This window comes from Chenopodium quinoa, unplaced genomic scaffold (assembly GCF_001683475.1).
Source record: "Chenopodium quinoa cultivar QQ74 unplaced genomic scaffold, ASM168347v1, whole genome shotgun sequence".
In the NCBI taxonomy this organism is placed as follows: domain Eukaryota; kingdom Viridiplantae; phylum Streptophyta; class Magnoliopsida; order Caryophyllales; family Amaranthaceae; genus Chenopodium; species Chenopodium quinoa.
The window spans coordinates 4,320,419-4,332,941 of record NW_018742815.1 but is presented as its reverse complement, the minus strand read 5'-3'; the positions used below and the strand labels follow the sequence as shown (position 1 = coordinate 4,332,941).

The 12,523-nt window shown below is 32.9% G+C and overlaps 1 protein-coding gene and 1 pseudogene across 1 annotated transcript; one reads left to right on the top strand and one right to left on the bottom strand.

Moving 5' to 3' along the window:
* The first annotated feature begins 2,401 nt into the window (after positions 1–2,401).
* On the top strand, positions 2,402–3,520 carry LOC110725493 (wall-associated receptor kinase-like 2). Its single transcript, XM_021904963.1, has one exon. It carries the CDS (start codon positions 2,402–2,404, stop codon positions 3,518–3,520), a length of 1,119 nt encoding a protein of 372 aa, XP_021760655.1.
* Positions 3,521–4,333: 813 nt separating this feature from the next.
* On the bottom strand, positions 4,334–12,366 carry LOC110725827 (annotated as a pseudogene).
* Positions 12,367–12,523: the final 157 nt, after the last annotated feature.

Here is a 12,523-nt window from a genome sequence, read left to right as displayed (position 1 = left end):
TGTGTTTATTGTTGTGTACTACGTACATGAGTATATGTTTTTGTGTATCTCTAAATTAAGCTAATGAGACTTTGGTTAGACAAAGTAACATTTATGGTCTATTCACATTTACTGAACTAAACTGAATTGAATAGAGTTGAAATATATATTTTTTGAGAGAAGGAAATTAGGAGTTGAACTGAACTGAACTGATTGGAGCTGAACTAAACTGAACTAAATAGAGCTGAAATGAATATTTTATGAAAGAAGGAAATTAGGAGCTGAACTGAACTGATTAGAGCTGAACTGAACTGAACTAAACTGAACTGACTGGAGCTGAATTGAACTGAACTGAAATTAGGCTGCAGTGAATAGGGCCTTAATCTAGTCAAAACTCAAAAGTACTAAAAACGATATCTGAACTAACCTTATATATACTTTATTAACGTTATATTTTGGGACTAAATAATAGTCGTTTGGGACCGCCTAGCTAGTTGTGATCATTGTTGCGTACTACGTACATGAGTATATGTTTTTGTGTATCTCTATATTAAGCTAATGAGACTTTGGTTAGACAATGTAGCATTTAGGATCTGTTCACATTTACTTAAATAAGCTGAACTAAACTGAGCTGAATGAAGCTGAATTGAACTGAAATGAATTGAATAGATATGAAATAAATATTTTTTGAGAGAAGGAAATTAGGAGCTGAACTGATCTGAACTGATTGGAGCTGAACTGAACTGAACTGAATAGAGCTGAAATGAATATTTTATGAGAGAAGGAAATTAGGAGCTGAACTGAACTGATTGGAGCTAAACTGAGCTGAACTGTACTAAAATTAAGCTGAAGTGAACAGGGCCTTAATTAGTCAAAACTCAAAAGTATTAAAAACGATATCTAAACTAACCTTATACTTTTGTACTCCGTATTTTTAAAGATATAATTGATCTACTTTATTTTGTTTTAGGTATGCCCAAATATAACGTAGGTATACCCAAAATGTGAAACGATTTATATATTAACCCTGATTTATATATATTACTTCGTATAATTTAGAAGTAAGATGAGGAAAATAATAGAGTAATATGATGATAATAATAATAATAATAATAATAATAATAATAATAATAATATTCATAATAATAATAATAATAATAATAATAATAATAATAGTAGTAGAAATTAAAATTCTATCTTCCAAATTCCAGTTAACATCCCCTTCTCCGAATCTTATTCTATTTTTTTTATTTTGATGTAATGTTAAGCTACCATGAATTTATTTACGCTAACTGATTATATAACTAATTTGAACTGTACTCCTAACGTTATATATGATGTGTATGGAAATTTATTGCCAATTTCCCATCAAAACCACATGTGAGGTTTTGAATGATGGTAAAACAGTACGTCAATGGGGTAACAATTTTTTTATTATTATTTATTTTTTTAGGAAGAAGTTATACATCAATAGAGATTTCTTTATTATAATTTTTTTAATAATATAATGCTAAAAGTGGTTTTCATTAAGATTAATTTTGCTCAGCTTTTGAAGTCTCAAACTTGCTTTTAAGATTTTTTTTTTTAACTTTAGTTGTTTTTTTTACATATTTTTTTTTACAAAAAAATAATAATGGCAGATGGCTATTCAAAAATAAAAAAATAATTATGAAAAAACAATTGCAAATAAATGAATCTTGAAATTATATCAAAGTTTAGCACAACATAATTTTGAATAACACTGAAATAATTATTGTTCGAATCGTTAGATAAATAAATTTAACTTGAAAAGGGTGGAGGTGAAGAGACTACAATAAAAGATTATGAATGAAGTTTTCCATTGATTTTGTACTCCATGAATAAAGGTAAACGATTATATGAAGCCAAAATTTTAATTATATGATGATCAATTTAATTATGAAATTAAAAAAATATAATAATTTAATTAATTTTTGAACCAGAAGAATGAATGTTGTAGGTTGAACAGGAAGGTTTTAGATAATATAGGTTGAAGATGAAAATAAGATATTTTTATTCAATTGTATAGAAGAAGCCAAAAAAAAAAAAAAAAAAAAAAAAGCTTTTGAGCAAATTAATTTAACCAAACTAGAATTATGATTTGATGACTATTTAATGACTAGACTTGATGACTGTATAATGACTAGACTTGCTTGATGACTGTGTAATGACTTAATTACTAGACCTGATAACTGTGTAATGACTTGATGACTGTGTTAATGGCGTGATGATTAAACTTGATGATTGTTTTGTTGAGGTATTGAATAGGACGGCTACGATTAGTCAATTAAAAAATAAACGGATGAGATTTAATCTCTTACCGTAGTCGTCCATAGTCGTTCGTAGTCGACGACTACGGTAGAATTTTTATCTATGTAATTGTGTTAGTTGGTGATGTATTTATATGATTTATACGACCTTAAAATATGCAGTTGTAGATTCAATTACTTTGATGTGCTACTGTGTTGGGCAATGTTGGTGGTGCAAAACAAAAACAAGAAGAAAGGAAACAAAGCTCAGAAAGAAATACTTCAGGGGAAGATTAGAAGAACAAAGGATAAACCAAGAAGAAGCTGAGAAAACAAAACTCTTTACAGTGAATGAGTTAAAGAAAGCAACAGACAACTTCAACGAAAATCGCATAATTGGTAAAGGGGGACAGGGTACGGTGTATAAAGGAATGCTAAGTGACAGGAAACTAATCGCTGTCAAAACATCAATCTCATTGAATGAAAGCCATTGGAAGGAGTTCATAAATGAGGTAATTATACTCTCACAAGTCAACCATAGAAATGTAGTTAAGCTGCTTGGATGTTGCTTGGAAACTAAAACTTTGCATTTAGTTTATGAGTTTATCCCCAATGGCACTCTTTCGCAACTCATTCATAGTCCTAATGAAGAGTTTCGAGTAACATGGGATATTCGTCTAAGAATTGCATCTGAAGTTGCCGGGGCTATTGCTTATCTACATTCATCGTCTTCATCTCCTGTTTATCATAGAGACATCAAATCATGTAATATACTCTTGGATCATAAGTACACGGCCAAAGTTTGTGATTTTGGAATTTCGAGATCAATTAGTATGGATCAAACCCACTTAACAACTTGTGTACGTGGGACATTTGGCTATCTTGATCCTCAATACTTTCGAACAAGACAATTCACCGAAAAGAGTGATGTTTATAGTTTTGGAGTGGTTCTAGTTGAAATTTTAACAGGACAGAAGCCAATTTGTGTGACTTTAGACTATGCAACGACTTTGGTGACGCAATTTGTTGAAACAGAGGATTCCGCTTTATATGAAATGTTGGATCCTATAATCTTAGACAATAGCAATATGACAGAAGACATAATGTTAGTTGCAAGTCTTGCAAAGCATTGTCTGCATCCCGAAGGATCTTTAAGGCCAACAATGATGCAAGTCTCCATGGAACTAGCGTGTTTGAGGAAAAAGGTACATGCTAAAGTTGCTGCTTCATCAGAAGGATACACATCAGATCTCAGCCAGGAGTTCTTTTCTTGAAAAACCCACTTAAACGAATAATCATGCTCCTTTTTAATGTACTTTAGTTTCTATGAAGTGCTGTTATTTGTTCTCTATGGGTGTTTAATCTGTTTATTCGCATTATTGAGCATATGTGCCTGCAATAGTTGTTTCTTGTATCATTCTTTCAAAAAAAAAAAAAAAAAAAATTGTTTCTTGTATCATCTTGTAATGCAAATTAAGTGAAATCTATGCTTTGTAATAAAACTAAGAAGCGTAAATGCTTACTGAACCTCTCAACTCAATTAACTTCATCATCATCAGATCATGTTGGATTTTGTGTCTAGCTAGCTCTTAGCTCTATCAGGGTGTACTGTAATATTATAATTTTGTTTTCGATGTGGAGTTGTTCTTTGGAATCATTGAGTTGGAGACACCCCCTTAGACGAACCATGAGCCTTTGAATTCATGAATGCTTTGTAACATATTTTTGCTCTATAATTTGTCCGACATTTATCACACTTTGATATGCTTGTATTTCAAAATGAGGGAAGCTTAAACATTGTAAATATTGTAATAATTCGAATGTAAGTATACTGAAAGGCAGAAAAGGGACAAGACTGGTTTTTACTCCATAAAAATTAAATCATTTAAATCATTAAATGGTTGATTAATCTAAAAACTGCTCTGACTAGCAGAATAGCACAACTAGAAGAAAGTACTATGCACTAATTCCCATTACAAAATGCATAAACTAATACAAAGTGTTAGAGATATGAGATATAGGAAAATATTAGCTTTTTGAATCTTTAACTACTTTGCTTTACTATATTAGGGATGGAGTATTAGAGAAAAAATTATCATAATTACGTAATCATATTAACTGTTTTTACATACTTGATGAATATATTCAAGATTTTGGCCATTGTTTGGATAAAATCTTCCTCACACTTTTAAAATCGATCTTGGACTTTGTAATTGTTGTATCAGAAATAATTTCTATCTTTAAGGAGTTGTAAATAATTTCCTAATGAGAACTATGTGAATATAGATCAAGAGCTTCCAATATAGCAAGTACTATTTTCTAATCATCGCGTTATCATATGGTGGATGAGGCAAACAAGATGATGAGTTCTTGTACCTTAGTCCTTCTAAAACCATTGTGACTTCTTTCATTGTTGGCCTTTCAAGTCCTTTCTGGTTCAAGCATTGTTTGGCAAGATTGGCAAATTCCATGATATCCTTTTTCTTGCCATCCTTTATGATCATAGGGTCAACTATATCAAACAAAGTAGAATCCTTCATTGATGAGGCAAAATACATCACCAAACTTAATTCTTCATCATCTTCGGTATCTTCTTCTTTATCTACTAGTATTGGTGTACGAATTGGTTTTTTTTCCCGTCAAAAGCTCAACCAAAATCACTCCAAAGCTATAAACATCACTCTTTTCAGAATACTGGCTCGAATAGAAATATTCAGGATCCAAATAACCAAATGTCCCTTGGACACAAGTTGTCACATGAGTTTGTTCCACAGATACTGCTCTAGAAATCCCAAAATCCGACAATTTTGCTCCAAACTTTTCATCCAAAAGTACGTTGCTAGATTTAATATCTCTATGATAAATTGGTGTTGAAAACTCTGAATGCAAGTATGCAATTGCAGAAGCAGTTTCAAAAGCAATTCTCAAGCGCATTTCCCATGTGAATATGGACTTTTGGATATTTTCCGAAAGAGTTCCATTACAAATGAACTCATACACTACAAGAGGTGTGTCATCTTCCAAAACAACATCCAAGAATCTTCACTACATGTCTATGTTTGATTTGTGACAATAGAATTACCTCGTTAATGAATTGTTTCCATTGGCTTTCCTCGAGGGCTCTTGATCTTTTAACAGCTATAACTTGACCGTCTTTCAACATTCCTTTATAAACGGTACCTTGACCTCCTTGTCCAAGTACACGATCCTTGCTAAAGTTGTTCGTGAATCTCTTTAGTTCCGTAAGTGTGAAGAGTTTAGTCCTCTCGGCGGTGTCTATGTTGGAAGCCCCTAGTACCTCTAGTTTATCCTTGAAATACATAGCTCTTAGTTTGATTTCCTTTCTTCTCTTTTTAGTTTTAAATCGCCACCACCCCCAACATCCTCCACATATTATAATTGGTATGCCAACAACTAGAATCATGGTTACAAAAAAATAACTAATATCATAATTGCAGATAATTTTAGTTGCATATATATCCAAATTTATAATGAGAATTAAGAACAAAATACTATACAATCCATCAAAAGTATCGAATAAAAACTGTCAAATACTGACTTTAAAAGTAACAATGATGAAGATGATTTGCTATTTATACGTGTTCATCATCACACAGTGTTAAAGACTTGAAACAAATATGACAATAATTGTCATGAAAATTTTGAAACATGTGAAATAACTTGGGTTTTCGTTAGTTATTTATTACCATGAGAATTGACATTGATTTTTCATACAATAATTTATTTGCAAATTTCTTCTTCAAACCACAATTTAACACCATGCGTACCAAATAGTCCAAAAGGTGAGAATATCATGCAACTATAATAAACTACATTTAACATGCAATTTTGAGGTAGTCATCCTTAAAATGATTATCACTATACTTAATTTTGATTGGCTAAATTAAAAATGTTCGGAAGTATAATGGCTTGTAATCGATTTTTGATTTTTTTTTTGGGTTTTCCTTAAACGACCGTTTTTTTTTTAAGAGACACACTTCCTCTTTTAGAAATTCCTTAAATTTTAATAATATATATCTTCATCCCACTATATGTTACTTTATCATTTTTCACTCCTTTCATGGTCCCCACTTCCTCTCACATTCTTTTACTTTATCATTTCTCACTCCTCCAACCTACCCACTAACATCTTATTTTATTAAAGTCAATAAAATCTCCTAAAACTCCATGTCGGTCAAACTGTGTCACTTGAAAAAAACAAAGGGAGTAACAAATATGACGAACAAAAAAATTAAGGAAAATCAGTCATTTAAATTTGAGTATAATGGTACATAAAGAAAATTATCTTACTTGGAATAACAGAGCTGAGGATGAGAACTTTTGAAGTAAGAGCTGTAACAGAAATTTAAGCAATTATAAAAAAAAAACGACTAAATGAACTACAAAGAAGTAGGCAATTTACATATAACACACACTCACATCATGGTACAATAGGTTTATAGTACACTATTGAATATTAATCTTACTCCCTATTATTTACAATAAATGTTATGCTGTAAATAATATGGAGTAAGATTAATATTTAATAGAAAAATTGGGGAAAAATCAATCTAAAAAGTCAATATAACCGTTATGTGGGCCCTCAAACATAAAATCCACCGAATTTTTGAAAAGGGTGGTAATCGGAAAACTTTTTTTAATTTAAGGGGTAGTAAAATAAAAAATAAAATAAAATTTAACGGGTGATAGTTTCGTAACAAGTCCCCTATTTGAATGGTAATTTACAAATATTCCTTAAAAATATTCTATTTTAACTACATCCTTCATTCGAACTTATTTTCCCCATTGGTTTATTTGCGTTTATTTTATTATAAGTGCATTAGTTATGTGAAATTAATTATTAGAGAGAATTTTGGTGGACCCAAAAACATTATTTGTTATATTATGGCTATTCAAGATCTAGAGCAAGCTAAAAGAACAAATTAATTAAATTCAGAACAAAATTCAAGGATAGGTTTTTTTTTTTTTTTGACGGGAAAGGATAAACTTGTTTAATTACTCATTGGATTAACTATTCCAAAATAAAAAAAATAGTTAACTATTGTTTCAAGAAAATAGAGGAGTATTAATTACGGAATATTAAATATTTTTCATTATAAAAGTTTCATATATGACTGGTCAAAGTGTGCGTTCAAGATTACTTATTCATGGGTTACTTGATTAGGGGTTTATTTGATCGGTCAAGTGAAACTCAGTCGCTCAAAAGTCACTACTAGAAATGATCCATTTTCCGATGGCCAGAATCCATCGGTAAAATTGTAAAAAACCATCGGTATCTCGTTTACCGATGGATGCCATCTCTAAAAAAACCATCAGATGATAATACGTCGGTAAAATCGAAAATACCGATGGAAAAACCATCGGTAAACTTAATACCGATGGTTTTACCGTTGGCTCTAAACTATCGGGTGCCTTTTTAAATACCGATGGCAAAAGCCATCAGTTTTTTTTTTCGATGGTCGAAGCCATCGGTATATTTCAAATACCGATGGCTTTTGGCCATCGGTAATTTTTGAATAAAAAATAAAAAATAAATTAAAACACCCTGCCTACCCACCCCCCTGCCTGCCCCACCCAACACCACTCAACACCGCCGTTGTAAACCTCTTAGCACCGCCAACCACCACCACAACCCTATTCCACCTACCACCGCAACCGTAAACCACTCAGCACCACCAACTACCACCCAAAACACCCTAAAAATCAACAAAAAAAAAACAATCTACAAAAATCAACACAAAACAACCCACAAAAATCAAGCCGAAATAAACCACAAAAATTAACAAAAAAAATCAAACATTGATGAAAAATAAAGTTAAAAAACAATAAACACACAAAATTCAACAAACATACACCACGAAAATGGTAGAAAATTAAACCCACAAAATCACACAAATAAACCCACAAAAATCAACCCATAAAAACTAAACATCAATCAATGAAATCCCAAAATAATCCCAAATTAAACAACGAAATCAAAATTAAACCACACACAAACAAAATTAACTCATAAAATTAAACAAAAAATCCACATACCTTTTAAATTTCTTCTTTTGGGGGTTTAAATGGTTAAACTCGACCATGAAAATTTCAGATCTGGAATTTTCATGGTCGAGTTTGACCAAAAAAACCTTAAAATTTGCACAAACCTCGTGATGGCGATGGTGGTAACCCTAAAAAATTGTGAACGTTTGTGGTGGTGGTAGTGGTTTTGATGAGGGAGAAGAGAGGGAGAGAAAGAAATCAAAAGAGAGGAGAAACGTTGAGATGAAAGGAGAAGGGAGGAGGACCGTCAGAGAAGAAAGAGAGAGGAAAAGGTGAAGATAGAAGAGAGAAGGGAGAGGAAAGGAGAGAGAACAAAGAATGAGAGGATAAAGGAGATAGAAGAAGAGAGGCGTGGTTGACGGAGGAAGAAAGAGAAGGGGAATGGGGGGCGCTTGGTTTAAATTAGGGTTTACTCCAATTTTTGTTTTGTTTTTTTTTTTATAATATTTTTTAAGAAATTACCGATGGCTCGGTAAAATACCGATAGTATAAAGCCATCGGTATTTTTATTTTACCGATGGCTTTTAACCATCGGTATTTTTATTTTACCGATGGCTTTTAACCATCGGTAAAATTTTTTAATTTTATTTTAAAAAATAAGATTTTACCGATGGATGAAAACCATCGGTATTTTTTAAAATACCGATGGCTTGAAATAACCATCGGTAAATTAAATTTTTACCGATGGATTTTAGTGGCCATCGGTATTTCCCATCGGTAAACGCACGTATTCTTGTAGTGAGTTACCCGATCAATTTTTTGATGTATGTCAGTTGGCCACGCAATGTAGCCAGCCGCACGGAAAACACGTTGTTTTCATTGAAAGATTCAATTTTTGTTTTGGGAAATTCTCAATGGTAACCCCCAACTTCTATAACACTGAAAATGGTAACCCTCTTTTTTTATTTTTATATAAAATGATCCCAATTAAGAATTTATTCTCACTTATAACCTTATTTCACTAAATGGTTAATTAAAGCTAACTATGGTTAGATTTTTTTTTTTAAAAAAAAAAAAAAAAAAAAAACTTTTTTTAAAAAAAAAACCAACCACCACCCACACCACCATCTCCAAACCTGCCAGCCACCATCACCCTTTCTCCCATCACTGTCGATGCCAGGCCATCCTCCCCGCCGCCGCCGAAGCTTCCCCTCCCCCCATGGCGACGCTCCCTCTCTCTCCTCTCACTTTTCTCCTCCCACCGCAACCCCTCTTTCTTTTCCGCCCAGATCAAACCCAAACCACCATGGTTAGAGTTCGACTGAGGTGTAGTGGCTCGGGTTAGGGTTTAGAACCACCGACACCTTTGTCGAAACCCTAAATGGATGGTTTGGGTTACGGATTTGGTTCGGTCCGGGCGGAGGTGAAAGAGCGGGAGGTGCGGCGAGTGACCCAAGTGTGGGTTGTGAGTTGAAGGAGAGAAAGAAAGGGATGGTCTTAATTGGGTCTAGTGGGGTTGTCGGGTTGGGGTGAGGGGCTGGTAGCGGCGACTTGGTGAGGTTGAGGTGGAGGCGTAGGTGGTGGCGCGCGCTTGGAGAGGGTGATGCTGGTGATGGTGTGCAGTGGCAGATGAAGGTGAAGGTGGTTGGGTGGTTTAATTTTTTTTAATTTGATTTAAAAAAAAAAAAAATTAACCATGGTTTAATCTTTTAACCAAATAAGACTCATTAATGTCATAACTATGATAAATTTCTTAATGGGGTCATTTTGTATAATTGAAAAATAAGAGGGTTACCATTTCAGTGTTACACAAGTTGGGGGTTACCATTGAGAATTTCCCTTTTGTTTTTTCTATTTTCATCGAAAGTTTTATTATTTTATCCCTTATCCCGCCATATCTATACTTTAGTATTTAAAAACTATAACCAACAAACTAAGAAACACACATGTCTCCATCCATTCTATTACACTTCTCTAACCATAGTGACACATGTCATCTCACACTATTAATTTATTATTTCACCATTTTTTTTAATTCTTTCATTAAACTTATACTTCATCTTTCATACACACTTCATCTCTCCCCTTTAATTCAAGCTTTTCCAATTTTCTCTTTAATTTTAGCACTTCCACCTTCTATTTAAGCCTCTTTTTCGATTAAAGTTCTAAAATTTTAATTTCTTTAATCATGTTTCCGATTACATATTATACCCTATAATGACTTACTGATATTTCCTCAGTTATCTCTCAATACAATTCCGATTACATATTATACCCTATAATGACTTACTGATATTTCTCACTTATCTCTCAATACAATTTTATATGAATAACCCGTGCATTGCACGGGCCAAAAGGCTAGTTTAAATTCATTTCTACACCCTTATTAACATGATTATAATCTTCCTTACTTTATTGATGTTATTCATAGAGTTTGAAGAGATAAAATCAAATAGACAAGGATATGTATTTAAAATAAATTAAATAAAAAGATCAATCTATCGATCAGAGAAATACCTCATATTATTTTCATTCCATTTTTTAAAATGATTTTTTAATTTAATATTTTGTAAAATTTGTCTAGAAGGGACATATATTCAGTATTTTGTGTAGAAGGACCTTATATATTTAAAGTGGTGTAAAAGAACCTTATAAGTTTATTTTATTGTTTGAGGGTACCTTGAGGTCAGAATCCGACGATAATTGACTTTTATTTCCGACGTTGACCTCTCACGTGACATTAAAAAACGATCCTTCTTTTTTTTTTTCCTCGATTTCCCTCCAATTCCTCTTTCTCTCTTCTAATCCCTAAATGACACAAATCAAAATAAGGGAATTTGAGGAAATCATGGAAAAAAATAAAAGGGGATCATTTTTTAAGGTCACATGAGAGGTCAATGTCGGAGAAAAAAGTCAATTATTGCCGAATTTCGACGTCAAGATCCCTCCAAACAACAAAATAAACTTATAAGGTCTTTTTAGACCACTTTAAATATGTAATGTCTTTCCATACAAAATAGTGAACAAATATGTTTCAGACAAGTTTTCCTAATATTTTCATGAATTAGTCAATCGAATGAATAGTCTTCAATAAACACATACTACACATATAAACAACTACACTTAGTTTTTTTTTTTTTTTTTTTTGAAACAATTTGTTAATTAGTTAATATATTACCATAGCTACAAAAATGTCTAATGTGACCATCACGACACGTTCTTTTATCAATCTATTGATCAATTAAATTAAAGAACAATTAGATGAGATAAGCATGCTTACGAAACCATGTGGGAGCATATCCCCATTTAAGCACAACCGGTACCGCAGTGATCCCCGACGCTAACGGCGGTCCAGCTTCTAAATATTTCTTTCCGATCAAAAACGCTGTTCTACAAAATCCTGATGTATTAGTTGTTCCTACACTTATTCCGTATTGCTTAAGCTCCATGAAATGTTTATGCACAGAAGTCAATTGAACTTGACAGCAACGATAACCGTAACATTTGCTTCTGCTTACAGTTACAGCTCCTGCAGATGGACTGTTATCAGGGCTGCAAACTGAGGTGCATCCTGCTATCATTCCACCAGTCTCGTTATAGAACACGGCGTGTCCGTCGCATCCAACTGATGCAAATACATTTCCATCTACTGCATCTCCTGCAAATCTGAATGGTGAATCAGTCAAGTTATTGCTCATCCATTTTGCTTCTGTACTGTTGTTATTTCTACTGCACGTAGATAATGTTGGGATTTTAACGATTAGTGAGCCCCAGGAGCCTTTCCGACCAGAACGTTGGATCTCGAGGATCTCAAGATTGAATTTGCTTAAAACTGGTATAGGTGATGGAGTGGAGGAATTACAAGAGACGGCGAATTTGGGGTTTGAGTAGCAGCCCTTGCCGTCTGGCGGCCCGATTCCAAAGGGATAGGGAATGTTAATACTGCCGCACCGGTGTAAGCAATCTGTATCTTGCCTTTGTTGACATGGTTTCCATGAACAACACAAGATGATTATTGACACAAGCAAAGTGTATAAATTCAACATTTTTTCTATTCGATCCCAATGGTATTGACACGGCTCGGGTCATATATGAGTTATAAATAGTTTACTTTGTTTGGAGTATAAATCAGTTTGAATTGTTTCAAAAAAAGAAAAAAAAAAGTCAAATTAAATTAAGTGAATAATATATAATAACAAAATGAGACACTTAAATAAAACCAAATTGAAGAGAGTATAAGTTTCATTTAAAATTGTTTGGAGTATAAAAAT

Coding starts and splice junctions, on each gene's coding strand:
- LOC110725493 (XM_021904963.1), top strand. CDS start 2,402: ATGATTTATACGACCTTAAAATATGCAGTTGTAGATTCAATTACTTTG.